The sequence below is a fragment of the Aegilops tauschii genome, chromosome 5 (assembly GCF_002575655.3).
Source record: "Aegilops tauschii subsp. strangulata cultivar AL8/78 chromosome 5, Aet v6.0, whole genome shotgun sequence".
In the NCBI taxonomy this organism is placed as follows: domain Eukaryota; kingdom Viridiplantae; phylum Streptophyta; class Magnoliopsida; order Poales; family Poaceae; genus Aegilops; species Aegilops tauschii.
Genome location: NC_053039.3, coordinates 568,734,538 through 568,753,155, shown reverse-complemented (window position 1 = coordinate 568,753,155; position 18,618 = coordinate 568,734,538). Strand labels below are relative to the sequence as shown.

At 46.5% G+C, this 18,618-nt stretch overlaps 1 protein-coding gene and 1 pseudogene across 1 annotated transcript; both read right to left on the bottom strand.

Moving 5' to 3' along the window:
* The window catches only part of LOC109770520 (uncharacterized), a 40,066-nt pseudogene continuing 21,448 nt past the window's right edge, over nucleotides 1-18,618 (bottom strand).
* On the bottom strand, nucleotides 2,180-4,167 carry LOC120965458 (uncharacterized). The gene is made up of 4 exons (XM_073498994.1): nucleotides 3,809-4,167; nucleotides 3,549-3,713; nucleotides 3,186-3,456; nucleotides 2,180-2,363 (listed from the first exon to the last, which is right to left on the bottom strand). The coding sequence occupies exons 1-3, from the start codon at nucleotides 4,136-4,138 to the stop codon at nucleotides 3,379-3,381; spliced, it is 573 nt and encodes a 190-aa protein (XP_073355095.1). The 5' UTR covers nucleotides 4,139-4,167; the 3' UTR covers nucleotides 2,180-2,363; nucleotides 3,186-3,378.

The following is an 18,618-nucleotide window of genomic DNA, read 5'->3' as shown; positions in this document are numbered from 1 at the left end:
TTAAACAATGACGCACACGGTTTCTAATGCAGCTCCAAGAACTGAAGATTCATTATATCATAATCCATTCACCCACTTACGCACACCAACGACATGGGGAAACAACAAGCTTACTGACAAAAGCCAAGAACAATATGAGAAATCAAGCAAGCACTACTGCACCAAAAGGGCTACTAAATAGTGACATAATTCATCACAAGACCCCTGTCACCTCCAAGCTTGTCATCTTTCTTGATGAGAGTGGGCTCCCGCCCTTAAGCATACTCAGCCATACCTTATGAATGTGCGCGTCACTAGGCACCGCATCACCTTTCTGCAAACATAGATTTGTCGGTGCGATTCCAAAAAGGGGGGTGACATCATACTATATAAATTGCCAATTAAGTAATATAGTTGTAATTGCATAGCAGCCAAAGTTCAGATGGGAACATTTGAAATGTAACTTTATATCTGATTAGAGATTCATTGGTTTGTTTCTTCCACTAACTTATATGGAGTATCACTTAACAGTTGTCCCCAAATCCCAACAAAGGGTATAAATACAACTATACCTTGTGGATTGTAGAAACTCATGTATGGAATCAAAGCATGGAATTTCCCTCTCTTCCATATCTTCTTCCATCGCTGCAACTTGACATTAATATCGTAGATTCCCAGGTCTGTGGTCATGAAAACAGAATCACTGACCTCAGTGGATCCAATCAGTCTAAGTCTTTCCTCAGAATTTCGATTAGAGATAAGATTCTTGAGACGGATAACTGTATGTTGACTCCATGACACAACTGTGTTGGAATTCATCTGTCTTGACCACTGGTAGAGGGTAAACATGCCCACATATGCAAATCCCAAACTGCCATCTTCCATGGCCATGAGGATAACGGTAACAGCAATGTCAGGCCCCACAAGCGGCGCATCAACCAATGATAAGAAATTAGATCTCAAGTTGTACTTGAGAATTTCTACGTGACCATCATCATGGTCATACTCAACCATGAAGTGAAGTGATTCTTCAACAAGGACAGGGGCATTCGCGTGATTAACGCATCGGCTGCAATGTCAAGACCAGAGCATGGCTCGCCCCACAAATCAGATTGAGGGAACGGCTTGCTCCAGCCACCCACCTCAGGCAAGCAAATGCACGCTTGTGCAACTCAACTATCACCATCATCTTCCCTGGTGTCCACGGAGACAAAGACCACCTGGAAGGGGCCGGCATGACACGCACCATGGTCACAGCCGCTCAGAGCGCAGAGCACTACGACCCCATAGCTGTGGTCCGACAGGTCGGGCCCGGGCAGCTTCCTCTAGCGGCCCATCATGGGGTCCCAAACGACGAGCGCTTCCGCCATGGCAAAAGTCTCATTATCAACAAGGAGAATGCGACCATGGCGTCAATCCCACGCAGCGTACTCAAAAAACCCAGTCATCGTCGGGAATGCGCGCGCCAAACTTTGAGGTGGAGGTGAAGTGCGGGATGTGGTCGCATTCCTTAAGGAATCCCTGACAGGTATGAAGGAACCCCAAGACCAAGGGGGTGCGTTGACGGGGCACTTTGCCATTTGCCATGGCAGATGGCAAAGGCACGGCCGGCGGATGGCAAAGGACCGGCTGAATAAACTACCGTAAAGGCTTCTTTGCCATCTGCTGGCAGATGACAAAGAGCCTGTAGCCTTTGCCATCAGCTGGCGGATGGCAAAGCCTCTGGACGGCAAAGGAACGGGGTTAGCCACGTTAGGAGGCTAACGGCGTGCTTTGCCATCTGCCAGCAGATGGCAAAGGCTGCAGGCTCTTTGCCATCTGCCAGCAGACGGCAAAGGCTACAGGCTCTTTGCCATCCGCGAGCTGATGGCAAAGACTGTAGGCTCTTTGCCATCCGCCAGCTGATGGCAAAGGCTGCAGTCTCTTTGCCATCTGCCAGCCGATGGCAAAGGATGCAAGCTCTTTGCCATCTACTGGCAGACGGCAAAGGAACCAAATAGGCCAGACGAGCGCTTCCCAGGTTGGCCTCTTTGCCATCTGCCAGCTGATGGCAAAGCTCTTTGCCATCGGCCAGCAGATGGCAAAGTGTCTATATTGCTACATTTAATTTTGTTTTTTCTTATATCAATTCATTTTCATAGGAAATCAAACATATATATATGACCAATATAGCATATTCAACACATATTACCAATAGTCATGAACACATATATATCCAACACATATCCAACACTTGTTACCAATAGTAGCAAGTTTCATCCATACATATACATAGTTTCATCAATATTACACAGTTTCATCATAGGTAGCAAGTTTCACAAAGTCAAAACAAAAACTAAAGACAAGCACTCCATCAACCCAAGCTTCCGTGATCTGAAGCAAATCTGCAAAATGGGAAAGAAGAAAGTTAGAAGAAGAGGACTAGAAGAAGAAGATTATTATGATGCAACTAAAATGTGAAGATTATTATGATGCAACTTATATCTGTAAAATAGGTCATTTTGGAGCTAAGTATGGTTATTATGTCATTTTTTAGCTAGCTAAGCATACTAAGTCATTTTGGTGTAAAAATGCTAAGTAAGGTCATTTTGGAGCTCATAAGTTTACTATGTCATTTTGGAGGTAGCTAAGCATATGAAGTCATTTCGGAGCTAAAATATGTCATTTCGTAAGCATATTATGTCATTTTAGAGCTATCTAAGCACATTAAGTCATTTTGGAGAAAAAAATGCTAAGTATAGGTCATTTTAGAGCTATCCTAGGTTAAATAGGTCATTTTTGAGCTAGCTAAGCATATTAAGTCATTTTGGAGGAAAAATGCTAAGTATAGGTCATTTTAGAGCTATCCTAGGTTAAATAGGTCATTTTGGAGCTAATTAAGCTTATTATGTCATTTTTGAGCTAGCTAAGCATATTAAGTCATTTTGGAGGAAACAAATTGCTAAGTATAGGTCATTTTAGAGCTATCCTGGGTTAAATAGGCCATTTTGGAGCTAATTAAGGTTATTATGTCATTTTGGAGGAAAAAGTGCTAAGTATAGGTCATTTTAGAGCTATCCTAGGTTAAATAGGTCATTTTGGAGCTAATTAAGGTTATTATGTCATTTTGGAGGAAAAAGTGCCAAGTATAGGTCATTTTGGAGCTAAATAGGTCATTTCTTAAGCTAAATATGCATTTGTTAAGCAAAGCACTAGGGAAAACTTACCGTCAACCCGTAGGTGAAGGATCGGGGTTCTTGCTCGCGGTAGTGGCAGACGGAGGAGGATCGGGGTTCTTGCTCGTGCTAGTGGCAGACGTCGATGCTTGTCGGGAGTTATGCTGCACCAAATTAAAGATCATTTGCAATGTCTCGTTAGCATGATGCAACTCAAATGTGAAGACTAATAAGTAATGTCCATTCAAATGAAACTAACCGTGCCCGCCGGAGCAATGACTGGCATCGGCGGAGGGGCCTGACCGTTCTTCTCACACATGGACTGCACATTTGGTTTTGACGAGTCAGTCATATTAGTTACTAATGAAAGGAACATTATGTGCATGATTTAGCTAATATACAGAAGAAACTTACCGCGAAGAGCTCGTATATGGCCCGGTTAGCCAAGTCGTTCCGGTTCCTCTCCTCCTCCAAAAGCCTAGCCGTCCTCTCCTCAATCTCCCTCTCCCTCTCCGCTGCCTGCCTCCTTTCCTCCTCCAGAAGCACCTGGGTTTTCTTTCTCTCTTCCTCAATAGCAGCCTGCAACACCACTCCTCTTTAGAATTGTAATCATCGACGGCCGCACACATAATGTAATGGAGGAAAGGAAAGGTATCTGATTCTGTATAACTAACCTTGATTTCTAGATCCATTGGCCGTGGACGAGGCCTTATCTCAGGATCGGAGCTCGTCTGGCGCCTCTTGATCTGCGGGAGAGTGTTAGTACAACGTATCAGTCCATCCCCAATGGCTAACAAGCCATGGTGCCTCCCGCCACAAAATATCATCACCAGCTCTGGATCAATAGGCTGGCTCGGGTTAAAGTTCGGCCCTTTCCTCGCCTTCCCCTCGTCTTTGTACCTCACGAGCTTGTTGTGGGAGGCGTGGTTGGTGAAGTTCTTTGGATCATCGAGATCAGACTCAGAGAATGCCTTGGCCTTCTTATACGGCGCACTATGGGCCATGGCATAGAGGTCAAACAGCTCTGGCACATCCGTCTTGTTGTGTCGCGCCTAAAAGAGAGGAACAAAGTATTAGTTAAGGGCTCAAGCTAGCATGAAGAATGAATTTGCATGAATCATGAAGCAAACCACATACCCAGTTATCCCCGTACTGATATAGGTTGATGCTGCCTTGATGGTGTGGCACACCGCTCATTTTGCCACACCGATCCTTTGCATTGTTGTGGGTGGATACCCATTGGGGAGAGCACCACTCATCCACCAACGCCTCCCAACAATCCAGCCTATCTGCACACCATCTCGGGGGCACCTAAGTTAAGTAAGAGAAATTTGAGCGCTACGCCTACGAATCAAATCAAGGAAACTAAGTATAAGGCCTTAAGAATAGGTAATTACCTTCATGTACTTCTCCTTACTCAAATGCTTTGTGCGGCACTTCGACTTGGACATCCTAATACCAGTCGAGGGGAAGTAGTCTCGAATAGCCTGCGTCCGAGCCCCGTTCCGCCAGTTTTGAAGTAGGAGCCTGCACTCGGCGTCGATAACCCGAGCCGCGGCCTCCTCCTGTCCCTCAGCACACTTGTAGAAGGTCTACAATCAAACAAGAAAACACGGATTAGTACAATCACTAGGGTTGCCAATCAAACAAGAAAACACAACGTGGACGAGAGAGGAAAAATTACCCAAAACGTCTAGATCACAACGTCGGCCACCATGTGGCACTCGACACCGCCGATCCTCTCCCCCGGCGGGGCCAGGGCAGCCAAGTAGTGCTCCCAGGTCATTCCTAGCTTTGGAACCTGGCCCTCACCGGGCAATGTGACCCACCCCGGGAAGCTCTGGCGACAAATGACACCAAGGACAGTGTTGGGCCTGCGGACACCACGACCGTGATTCCAAGACCTGCAGTATGACAAGGCTAACGCATTAGATATTCGAAGAAACGTGAAGGAAAAAGGTTAAAAAAGAGTAAATGCACTTACTTCTCCCCATCAGGCGTAATCAACCACCTCTGGTCAGGGGTCGCCGGGGTGGGCAGGAGCTTTGTACCACCACGCTGGTAGACATTGCCCCCCCTCAACCCACTCGCTCTCACGATAGCTATCAGAACTATAGCCACCCTCGCCACCATCAGCATGGCCACTCGCCTCCGGCCAGTCCCCCAATCGGTTCGGCTGCGATGTAGCCTGATCCAGAGTCTCATGGGACGGAGCCTCTGGGACCGGAGTCTCGTGGGGCGAAGGCTCGTTGGCCCGAGGCTCGTGGACCGGGGTCCGAGACGGGTCCACCTCAGGCGGCTCATCTCAGACGGAGCAGTCCTGTGGTCAGGTGAATCAGCTGGGGGTGGCGGCGACGAAGGTGTAGTAGCAGCCTTCCTACCTCTCCCGCCGCCACGTCCACCTCTACTAGCCTTCTCCTTCTTCTCCCCCCCCCCTGTTGGAAATATGCCCTAGAGGCAATAATAAATAGGTTATTATTATATTTCCTTGTTCATGATAATCGTTTATTATCCATGCTAGAATTGTATTGATAGGAAACTCAGATACATGTGTGGATACATAGACAACACCATGTCCCTAGTAAGCCTCTAGTTGACTAGCTCGTTGATCAATAGATGGTTACGGTTTCCTGACCATGGACATTGGATGTCGTTGATAACGGGATCACATCATTAGGAGAATGATGTGATGGACGAGACCCAATCCTAAGCCTAGCACAAGATCGTGTAGTTCGTTTGCTCAGAGCTTTTCTAATGTCAAGTATCATTTCCTTAGACCATGAGATTGTGCAACTCCCGGATACCGTAGGAATGCTTTGGGTGTACCAAACGTCACAACGTAACTGGGTGACTATAAAGGTGCACTACAGGTATCTCCGAAAGTGTCTGTTGGGTTGGCACGAATCGAGACTGGGATTTGTCACTCCGTGTAAACGGAGAGGTATCTCTGGGCCCACTCGGTAGGACATCATCATAATGTGCACAATGTGACCAAGGAGTTGATCATGGGATGATGTGAGTTACGGAACGAGTAAAGAGACTTGCCGGTAACGAGATTGAACAAGGTATAGGGATACCGACGATCGAATCTCGGGCAAGTAACATACCGATAGACAAAGGGAATTGCATACGGGATTGATTGAATCCCCGACATAGTGGTTCATCCGATGAGATCATCGTGGAACATGTGGGAGCCAACATGGGTATCCAGATCCCGCTGTTGGTTATTGACCGGAGAACGTCTCGGTCATGTCCGCATGGTTCCCGAACCCGTAGGGTCTACACACTTAAGGTTCGATGACGCTAGGGTTATAGGGAAGTATGTATGTGGTTACCGAATGTTGTTCGGAGTCCCGGATGAGATCCCGGACGTCACGAGGATTTCCGGAATGGTCCGGAGGTAAAGATTTATATATAGGAAGTATGGTTTTGGCCACCGGAAGTGTTCCGGGCATCACCGGTAGTGTACCGGGACCACCGGAGGGGTCCGGGGGTCCACCGGGAGGGGCCACAGGGCCCCGGAGGCATACATGGGCCAAGTGTGAGAAGGGACCAGCCCCTAGGTGGGCTGGGGAGCCTCCCCACCAAGGCCCATGCGCCTGGAGAGGAGGGGGCAAACCCTAGGGCAGATGGGCCCTTAAGGCCCATGCCTGGTGCGCCTCCCTCTCCCCCCCCCCCCACTTGGCCGCCACCCTAGATGGGTTTGGGGCTGCCGCACCCCTTGGGGTGGAAACCCTAGAGGGGGCGCAGCCCCCTCCCTCTCCCCTATATATAGTTGAGGCATTGGGGGCTGCAAAGACATGAGTTTTCCTCTCCCTGGCGCAGCCCTACCTCCTCCTCCTCCTCTCCCGCGGTGCTTGGCGAAGCCCTGCGGGATTGCCACGCTCCTCCATCACCACCACGCCGTCGTGCTGCTGCTGGATGGAGTCTTCCCAACCTCTCCCTCTCTCCTTGCTGGATCAAGGCGTGGGAGACGTCACCGGGCTGCACGTGTGTTGAACGCGGAGGCATCGTTCTTCGGTGCTTAGATCGGAATTAACCGCGATCTGAATCGCTACGAGTACGACTCCTTCATCCGCGTTCTTGCAACGCTTCCGCTCGCGATCTACAAGGGTATGTAGATGCACTCCCCTTCCCCTCGTTGCTAGATTACTCCATAGATTGATCTTGGTGATGCGTAGAAAATTTTGAATTTCTGCTACGTTACCCAACAGTGGCATCATGAGCTAGGTCTATGCGTAGTTTCTATGCACGAGTAGAACACAAAGTAGTTGTGGGCGTAGATGTTGCCAATTCTTCTTGCCGTTACTAGTCTTATCTTGTTTCGGCGGCATTGTGGGATGAAGCGGCCCGGACCGACCTTACACGTACGCTTACGTGAGACAGGTTCCACCGACTGACATGCACTAGTTGCATAAGGTGGCTAGCGGGTGTCTGTCTCTCCCACTTTAGTCGGAACGGATTCGATGAAAAGGGTCCTTATGAAGGGTAAATAGAAATTGGCATATCACGTTGTGGTTTTACGTAGGTAAGAAACGTTCTTGCTAGAAACCTATACAAGCCACGTAAAACTTGCAACAACAATTAGAGGACGTCTAACTTGTTTTTGCAGCATGTGCTATGTGATGTGATATGGCCAGAAGATGTGATGAATGATATATGTGATGTATGAGATTGATCATATTCTTGTAATAGGAATCACGACTTGCATGTCGATGAGTATGACAACCGGCAGGAGCCATAGGAGTTGTCTTTATTTTTTGTATGACCTGCGTGTCATTGAATAACGCCATGTAAATTACTTTACTTTATTGCTAAGCGTGTTAGCCATAGAAGTAGAAGTAATCGTTGGCGTGACAACTTCGTGAAGACACAATGATGGGGATCATGATGATGGAGATCATGGTGTCATGCCGGTGACAAAGATGATCATGGTGCCCCGAAGATGGAGATCAAAGGAGCAAAATGATATTGGCCATATCATGTCACTATTTGATTGCATGTGATGTTTATCATGTTTTGCATCTTATTTGCTTAGAACGACGGTAGTAAGTAAGATGATCCCTCACTAAAATTTCAAGAGACGTGTTCCCCCTAACTGTGCACCGTTGCGAAGGTTCGTTGTTTCGAAGCACCACGTGATGATCGGGTGTGATAGATTCTAACGTTCGAATACAATGGGTGTTGACGAGCCTAGCATGTACAGACATGGCCTCGGAACACAAGCAAAACACTTAGGTTGACTTGACGAGCCTAGCATGTACAGACATGGCCTCGGAACACAAGAGACCGAAAGGTCGAACATGAGTCGTATAGCAGATACGATCAACATGGAGATGTTCACCGATGATGACTAGTCCGTCTCACGTGATGATCGGACACGGCCTAGTTTGACTCGGATCATGAATCACTTAGATGACTAGAGGGATGTCTATCTGAGTGGGAGTTCCATAATCAGATGAACTTCATTATCATGAACATAGTCAAAAAGGTATTTGCAAATTATGTCATAGCTTGCGTTTAGTTCTACTGGTTAAGATATGTTCCTAGAGAAAATTTAGTTGAAAGTTGGTAGTAGCAATTATGCGGACTGGGTCCGTAAACTGAGGATTGTCATCATTGCTGCACAGAAGGCTTATGTCCTTGATGCACCGCTCGGTGTGCTGAACCTCAGCGTCGTCTGTAGATGTTACGAAACATCTGACATACACGTTTTGATGACTACGTGATAGTTCAGTGCGGTTTAGAATTGTGGCACCAAAGACGTTTTTGAAACGTCGCAGAACATGTGAGATGTTCCGAAGACTGAAATTGGGATTTCAGATTAGTGCCCACGTCAAGAGGTATGAGACCTCTGACAAGTTTCTTAAGCCTGCAAACTAAGGGAGAAAAGCTCAATCGTTGAGCGTGTGCTCAGATTGTCTGAGTGCCACAATCGCTTGAATCGAGTGGGAGTTAATCTCCCAGATGAGATAGTGATAGTTCTCCATAGTCACTGCCACCAAGCTAGTAGAGCTTCGTGATGAACTATAACATATCAAGGATGGTTATGATGATCCTTGAGCTATTCGCGATGTTTGACACCGCGAGAGTAGAAATCAAGAAGGAGCATCAATTGTTGATGGTTTGTAAAACCACTAGTTTCTAGAAGGGCAAGGGTGAAAGGGATACTTCATGAAACAGCAAGTCGTTTGCTGCTCTAGTGAAGAATCCCAAGGTTGAACCCAAACCCGAGACTAAGTGCTTCTGTAATGAGAGGAACGGTCACTGAAGCAGTACTACCCTAGATATTTGGTAGATGAGAAGGCAGGCAAGGTCGACAGAAGTATATTGGATATACGTTATATGAATGTGTACTTTACTAGTACTCCTAGCAGCACCAGGGTATTGGATACCGGTTCGGTTGCTAAGTGTTAGTAACTCGAAATAAAAGCTGCGGAATAAACGGAGACTAGCTAAAGGTGAGATGACGATATGTGTTGGAAGTGTTTCCAAGGTTGATGTGATCAAGCATCGCATGCTCCCTCTACCATCAAGATTTGGTGTTTGCGTTAAGCATGATTGGATTATGTTTATCGCAATACGGTTATTCATTTAAGGAGAATAATGGTTACTCTGTTTATTTGAATAATACCTTCAATGGTCTTGCACCTAAAATGAATCTCGATCGTAGTGATACACATGTTCATGCCAAAAGATATAAGATAGTAATGATAGTACCACATACTTGTGGCACTGCCACTTGAGTCATATTGGTATAGAAACGCATGAAGAAGCTCCATGTAGATGGATCTTTGGACTCACTCGTTTTTGAAAAGAATGAGACATGCGAACCATGTCTATTGGTATATATGCATGAAGAAACTCCATGCAGATGGATCGTTTGGACTCACTTGATTTTGAATCACTTGAGACATGCAAATCATACCACATGGGCAAGATGACTGAAAGTCCTCGTTTTCAGTAAGATGGAACAAGAGAGCAACTTGTTGGATGTAATACATTTTGATGTGTGCAGTCCAATGAGTGCTGAGGCATGCAGTGGATATCGTTAAGTTCTTACTTCACAGATGATTTGAGTAGATGCTGAGTGTATTTACTTGATGAAACACAAGTCTGAATTATTGAAAGGTTCAAGTAATTTCAGAGTGAAGTTGAAGATCGTCGTGACAAGAGGATAAAATGTCTGTGATATGATCATAGAGATGAGTATCTGAGTTACGAGTTTGGCACACAATTAAGACATTGTGGAAAGTGTTTCACAATTAATACCGCCTGGAACACCATAGTGTGATGGTGTGTCCGAACATCATAACTGCACCCTATTAGATATGGTGCATACCATGATGTCTCTTATCGAATTACCACTATCATTTATGGGTTAGGCATTAGAGACAACCGCATTCACTTTAAAAAGGGGCACCGCGCAATTCCGTTGAGACGACACCGTTTAGAGAAACCTAAGTTGTCGTTTCTTAAAAGTTTGGGGCTGCGATGCTTATGTGAAAAGGTTTCAGGCTGATAAGCTCGAACCCAAAGCGGATAAATGCATCTTCATAGAATACCCAAAACAGTTGGGTATACCTCCTATTTCAGATCTGGAAGCAAAAGTAATTGCTTCTAGAAACGAGTCCTTTCTCGACGAAAAGTTTCTCTCGAAAGAATTGAGTGGGAGGATGGTGGAGACTTGATAAGGTTATTGAACCGTCACTTCAACTAGTGTGTAGTAGGGCACAGGAAGTTGTTCCTGTGGCACCTACACCAATTGAAGTGGAAGCTTATGATAGTGATCATGAAACTTCGGATCAAGTCACTACCAAACCTCGTAGGAGGACGAGGATGCGTACTACTTCAGAGTAATGCGTAATCCTGTCTTGGAAGTCATGTTGTTGGACAACGATGAACCTATGAGCTATGGAGAAGCGATGGTGGGCCCATATTCCGACAAATGGTTAGAAGCCATGAAATCCGAGATAAATGGATCTTTGAGAAGAAGACGGACGTGGACGGTAATGTTACCGTCTATGAAGCTCGACTTGTGGCAAAGAGTATTTCCACAAGTTCAAGGAGTTGACTACGATGAGATTTTCTCATCCGTAGCGATGCTTAAGTCCGTCGGATCATGTTAGCATTAGCTGCATTTATGAAATCTGGCAGATGGATGTCAAAACAAGTTTCCTTACCAGTTTTCATAAGGAAAGGTTGTATGTGATACAATCAGAAAGGTTTTGTCGATCCTAAGGATGCTAAAAGGTATGCTAGCTCCAGCGATCCTTCCATGGATTGGAGCAAGCATCTCGGAGTCAGAATATACGCTTTGATGGAGTGATCAAAGTTTTTGGGTTTATACAAAGTTTGTTAGAAACTTGTATTTACAATAAAGTGAGTGGGAGCGCTGCAACATTTCTGATAAGTATATGTGAATGACATATTGTTGATCCGAAATGATGTAAAATTTCTGGAAAGCATAAAGGGTTGTTTGAAAGGAGTTTTTCAAAGGAAGACCTGGATAAAGCTGCTTACATATTGGGCTTCAAGATCTATAGAGATAGATCAAGACGCCTAATGATACTTTCAAAGAACGCACACCTTGACATGATTTTGAAAGAGTTCAAAATAGATCAGCAAAGAAGGAGTTCTTGGCTGTGTTACAAGGTGTGAGTATTGAGTAAGACTCAAGACCTGACCACAGAAGAAGAGAGAGAAAGGACGAAGGTCGTCCCCTATGCTTCAGACGTAGGCTCTACAGTATGCTATGCTGTGTACCACACATGAAGTGTGCCTTGCCATAAGTTGGTCAAGGGGTACAATAGTGATCCGGGAATGGATCACATGACAGCGGTCGAACTTATCCTTAGTATCTAGTGGACTAAGGATTTTCTCGATTATGGAGGTGAAAAGGAGTTCGTCGTAAAGGGTTACGTCGATGCGAACTTTGACACTAATCCAGATGACTCTGAGTAGTAAACCGGATTCGTATAGTAGAGCAGATACTTGAAATGGCTCCAAGTAGCGCGTGGTAGCATCCACAAGATGACATAGATATTCGTAAAGCACACATGGATCTGAAAGGTTCAGACCCGTTGACTGATAACCTCTCTCACAAGCATAACATGATCAAACCAGAACACATTGAGTGTTAATCACATAGTGATGTGAACTAGATTGTTGACTCTAGTGAACTCTTTGATGTTGGTCACATGGTGATGTGACCTATGAGTGTTAATCACATGGTGATGTGGACTAGATTATTGACTCTAGTGCAAGTGGGAGACTGTTGGAAATATGCCCTAGAGGCAATAATAAATAGGTTATTATTATATTTCCTTGTTCATGATAATCGTTTATTATCCATGCTAGAATTGTATTGATAGGAAACTCAGATACATGTGTGGATACATAGACAACACCATGTCCCTAGTAAGCCTCTAGTTGACTAGCTCGTTGATCAATAGATGGTTACGGTTTCCTGACCATGGACATTGGATGTCGTTGATAACGGGATCACATCATTAGGAGAATGATGTGATGGACGAGACACAATCCTAAGCCTAGCACAAGATCGTGTAGTTCGTTTGCTCAGAGCTTTTCTAATGTCAAGTATCATTTCCTTAGACCATGAGATTGTGCAACTCCCAGATACCGTAGGAATGCTTTGGGTGTACCAAACGTCACAACGTAACTGGGTGACTATAAAGGTGCACTACAGGTATCTCCGAAAGTGTCTGTTGGGTTGGCACGAATCGAGACTGGGATTTGTCACTCCGTGTAAACGGAGAGGTATCTCTGGGCCCACTCGGTAGGACATCATCATAATGTGCACAATGTGACCAAGGAGTTGATCACGGGATGATGTGAGTTACGGAACGAGTAAAGAGACTTGCCGGTAACGAGATTGAACAAGGTATAGGGATACCGACGATCGAATCTCGGGCAAGTAACATACCGATAGACAAAGGGAATTGCATACGGGATTGATTGAATCCCCGACATAGTGGTTCATCCGATGAGATCATCGTGGAACATGTGGGAGCCAACATGGGTATCCAGATCCCGTTGTTGGTTATTGACCGGAGAACGTCTCGGTCATGTCCGCATGGTTCCCGAACCCGTAGGGTCTACACACTTAAGGTTCGATGACGCTAGGGTTATAGGGAAAGTATGTATGTGGTTACCGAATGTTGTTCGGAGTCCCGGATGAGACCCCGGACGTCACGAGGAGTTCCGGAATGGTCCGGAGGTAAAGATTTATATATAGGAAGTATGGTTTTGGCCACCGGAAGTGTTCCGGGCATCACCGGTAGTGTACCGGGACCACCGGAGGGGTCCGGGGGTCCACCGGGAGGGGCCACAGGGCCCCGGAGGCATACATGGGCCAAGTGTGAGAAGGGACCAGCCCCTAGGTGGGCTGGGGCGCCTCCCCACCAAGGCCCATGCGCCTGGAGAGAAGAGGGGGCAAACCCTAGGGCAGATGGGCCCTTAAGGCCCATGCCTGGTGCGCCTCCCTCTCCCCCCCCCCCCCACTTGGCCGCCACCCTAGATGGGTTTGGGGCTGCCGCACCCCTTGGGGTGGAAACCCTAGAGGGGGCGCAGCCCCCTCCCTCTCCCCTATATATAGTTGAGGCATTGGGGGCTGCAAAGACATGAGTTTTCCTCTCCCTGGCGCAGCCCTACCTCCTCCTCCTCTCCCGCGGTGCTTGGCGAAGCCCTGCGGGATTGCCACGCTCCTCCATCACCACCACGCCGTCGTGCTGCTGCTGGATGGAGTCTTCCCAACCTCTCCCTCTCTCCTTGCTGGATCAAGGCGTGGGAGACGTCACCGGGCTGCACGTGTGTTGAACGCGGAGGCATCGTTCTTCGGTGCTTAGATCGGAATCAACCGCGATCTGAATCGCTACGAGTACGACTCCTTCATCCGCGTTCTTGCAACGCTTCCGCTCGCGATCTACAAGGGTATGTAGATGCACTCCCCTTCCCCTCGTTGCTAGATTACTCCATAGATTGATCTTGGTGATGCGTAGAAAATTTTGAATTTCTGCTACGTTACCCAACACCCCCCACCCCCCGACCTCTCCCGCCCGAAGAAGAAGCGACCGCCGGTGGTGTCTGCATACTGAGATCTAGCGCTCTCCGGAGGGTCTGGGGTGGAATGGAACTACCCCTCCCACCACGCGCCGAGGAAGGAGCCTCGGACCGCTCTCGACCCGCGCCCACCATCTGTCAACACCTGCAATGACAAAGAGTAAACGAAATTAGTACAACATAAAAAAAGAATACCTGACATGAATAATAATATGTATATAATTTAAGTGTGTCATCATCATGAACATAAAAAAATGGAATACCTAACATGAACTATAATATTAATCTTCATCGTCTATATATGCTTTGGGGTCAATAAATGCATCATCATCATCACTATCGCTGATGACGTGCTCATCATCATCATCAATAAATGCGTCAACATGTGGAAGGCCTCCTTTACGTAATCAGTCAAGCATTGACAGGTCATCCACAGCAGTAACCTCTTCTTGTTCCGGCTCTTCTTGTTCCGGCTCATGCTCGGATTCACTGTCGCTGTCTACTTCAATGTTCTGGGGTGAAGTAGAGCGGTTCTTGAAATGTTTTTTGGAAAGACGTGTTTCTTGGAAAAACTCTCCTTCATATGTGTCTGGGTTAATGTGAGGTTCATAATCCTCTTCATTGGGGGGAGGTGGTCTAACATGTGGCGGCACTTCATAAACGACATCCCAACCGTTGAGATTTGGATCACTTTGGCAGGCCCACAGTAGATAGAAAACTTGGGTTGCCTCTTGAGCCGTAATATAGACATCGGGAACATCCAAATGGGTGCTTTGTTTGATTTCGACTAGCCCTAGATGTTCATGAGTCCTTCTAGTCTCCTTCGGATGGAACCAATAACATTTGAAGACTACGACGTTCGGTGGGTTTGCACCATAGAATAGAAGTTCATAAATTGCTTCAACTCTTCCATAATACTCGGTATCTCCTTCGCCGATAGCAGAGAGACAACAATTTGTAGACTTTCGGTCGGCCATAGATAGCTCTTTACCATAGGTATGAAAGTGATACCCGTTGATGTCGTATTTGTCAAATGAACGGACCTTATAGTCAAAACCCTTAGCGACTTGTCTCAATTCAGCGTCCATAGACTCTGAACTAGCCTACAAGTTTAATACAAAATGATTGTTGCATTAGCCGGAAAATAAATGAAGAAATGAAATGGTCTAATGGAAATTACCGTTTGTTTGAACCAAGAGATGAAACCGGGATAGCCGCGTCCATGCATTGCGAGAAGCTCATACTCTTCGACGGAATCCTTTTGGATCACCGCTCCATACGAGAATTTGGCGACGTATCGACTGTATCAAATATCCGGGAATAAGAGCAGTTCAAAGGAATTAGAGATTGCGAAACAATGTACCGAGAACTTACTCGATGTACGGCCGCACTTCTGTTACATTGTTCAAGATATACAATGTAATGGTCCGCCATTCGTCGACATCCAACAATAAGGGAGTATAAGCACCGGCTGGTGCAAGCTTCCCTTTGAATAGGCTGAGGTTGGATCCACCCTTTTTAGGGTCGCCAGCATTGTACCGAGGCTTCGGATTATGCAAATGATGAATTTTTGCTTCGTAGTGTGATGTCACGAAGTTTGCCGCCTCCTCAGTAATGAATGCCTCGGCTATCGATGCTTCAATTCGACGTTTATTTTTACATTTTGCTCGAAGTGTCTTCTGCATCCTCTCAGTTACGTAGCACCAACGATTCTGCATGCCCCCCCCCAATCGTGCCTCGGTCGGGAGATGCAAAATCAAATGCTGCATTGGATTAAAGAAGCCCTGTGGAAAGATCTTCTCTAACTTGCAGATCAACTCCGGCGCCAACTCTTCCAGTTCTTCTAGCAAGCCAGGCGATAGTTCTTTCGCACAAAGAACACGGAAGAAATAGCTCAGCTCAGCCAGTACTAGCCATTCATCCTCAGGGATAAAGCCACGCAACATCACCGGCATTACCCGCTCAAGCCATATGTGCCAATCATGACTCTTGAGACCAAATATTTTCAATTTTTCAAGGCTCGCTCCCCTCTTTAGATTCGCTGCATACCCATCGGGCAACATCAACTCCTTTTTCACCCACAGGATAATTTCCCTCATATCTGGCCTTCCAAGATTGAACCATGCCTTTGGCTTCGCCCAGTTCTTCTTTCCTTTCGGTTGTCACATGTTTTGTAGCGGTCTATCACATAGAGCCTCCTGATCGACTCTAGCCTTAGGATTATCCTTTGTTTTCCCCTCTATGCCGAACAATGTACCAAAGAGGGCCTCGCTGACATTCTTTTCAGTGTGCATCACGTCAATGTTGTGTGGGCAAAGGAGGTTTTTGAAGTAAGGCAGATCCCACAAGCATGTCTTGTGAGTCCAAGCGTGTTCCGAATTATACCCCTTGAAATACCCTGGACGCTCTGGATCCGGCTCGAGAGCATTTAACTGATCCAGGGTATGTTGGCCTGTCAACGCAGGTGGTGCAGAGTTTTTGACAACTCTACCTTTGATGAAGTTCTTCTTGTCTTTTCTGAACTTATGGCGAGGATCCAGGAATTGTCTATGCATGTCGAAATAAGAAAACTTGCCACCCGCCTGCAGCCGACGAAACTCAAGAGCTGCCTTGCATGTGGGGCACGGGAACCTACCATGCACACACCAGCCAACAAATAGCGCATACGCCAGCAAGTCATGCATCGAGTACATGTACCACACACGCATTAGGAAGTTTTTTTTGTAGCGGCATCGTATGTCTTGATGTCATTATCCCAAGCTTCTTGCAATTCATCCTTAAGCGGCTACATGTACACATTCATACTCTTCCCCAGATAGTTGGGCCCCGGAATTATCAACGCCGGGAAAATGTTCTTTCTTTGCATAATCTGTCCGGGAGGGAGATTGAATGGAATGACAAATACAGGCCAACAACTGTATTGGGCTGCCATCATAACAAACACGTTGAACCCATCCGTGCTTATGGCGATTCGAGGATGCCTTGGATCTGCCGCTTTAGCATGATGTATTGCATCGAAACGCTTCCACGCAAAACCGTCTGATGTGTGTACCAACATCATCTCCCCATCTGCAACTAGTTCGGTTATTTTGCCCAATTTGTGCCATGTCATCTGTCTGGCCGTCTCTTCGACCATGAAAAGATGTTGAAGTCTTGGTATGATTGGCATATACCGAAGAACATTAACTGGGATTTTTGTCTGACTCTTCTCATCCATACTGTTGTCTACCACAACGTACCTGGAAGACTGGCAAACGGGACAATACTTCAAGTCCGCATACTCAAGCCTAAATAAGGCACATCCTTTCTCACAGGCATCTATCTTCTTATAGGGCATCTTAAGTACACGGAGGATTTTGTTCGACTGGTACAGGTTTGCAGGCATTACATGGCCTTTGGGTAGAAAGCGTCCAAATAGTGTCATCATCGCGCCATAGCATTCTCTGCCCAAGTTGAATTGAGCCTTTAGAGCCATTACTTGTGCGATGGCATCCAGCTGACAAAGCTCAGTGTGCTCGTGGAGAGGACGTTTTGAAGACTCCAACATATCATTGAAGGCCTTTGCAGATTCCTCCATCTCATCATCCGAATCCCGAGCATCATCAAAGTTTTCCACCATGTCCTCCATCCCGGTACCATGCTCGTCGGTGCGACAACGGCCCTCCTCAGCTCTGGCACGTTGGGCAGACTCACCATGAAATGTCCAGACCGTATAATTAGGCGTAAAACCCCACTTCTGCGGGTGTTTGATCATTTCAAACTCTGACCTCTTATGATAGTTGTCGCACTCAGACACAGGGGCACCAGAATTTTCTCTGTCCATTTGCAAATGCGACTCTCACAAACCCCTTGGTTTTTGTTATCCATTCATGGGTCATGTCTTTCTGACTAGTGTGACCGGTGGTCCATGGATAACGTTGGACAATTCGAAAGAATCACGGTTATAAATATGCAAACGCATGCATATTTATAGATGTAAACCTTTCGAACGGGAGACACATAGTGGTCACGCATACTAATGATTCAATCTACCTACAGCTAGCATGTTTCATCGGCACGAAGACCGGAACATAGCAAATGATTGGGGAGGAGGAGATGTCATTTGTGCTCACCCACGAACGCCGGGGCGGAGCTCGTTGAACGCACGGGGAGGTCGTCGAACACCAGACCCTCGCAGCGACGAAACAACTGCACATTTAAATCCACCCGATCAACACAAATATATATGATGTTTTTCATAACAAAATCGGAAAATATATGACCTAACTCATAATTCATAAATATATGACCCCGTCGGCCTCTGGAAGGCCGAAAAGCACCTTTTCAGTCAACAGGAAGCCGAAGAGGTGTCGGGGGTCGGGGGTGTCGTGTCTGAGTGTCGTGGTGTCAAAGGGGCAAAGAT

Coding starts and splice junctions, on each gene's coding strand:
- LOC120965458 (XM_073498994.1), bottom strand. CDS start 4,138: ATGGCCCATAGTGCGCCGTATAAGAAGGCCAAGGCATTCTCTGAGTCT. Junction 3,714..3,808: donor CAATGGATCTAGAAATCAAG/GTTAGTTATACA, acceptor GTGGTGTTGCAG/GCTGCTATTGAGGAAGAGAG. Junction 3,457..3,548: donor CCATATACGAGCTCTTCGCG/GTAAGTTTCTTC, acceptor CCAAATGTGCAG/TCCATGTGTGAGAAGAACGG.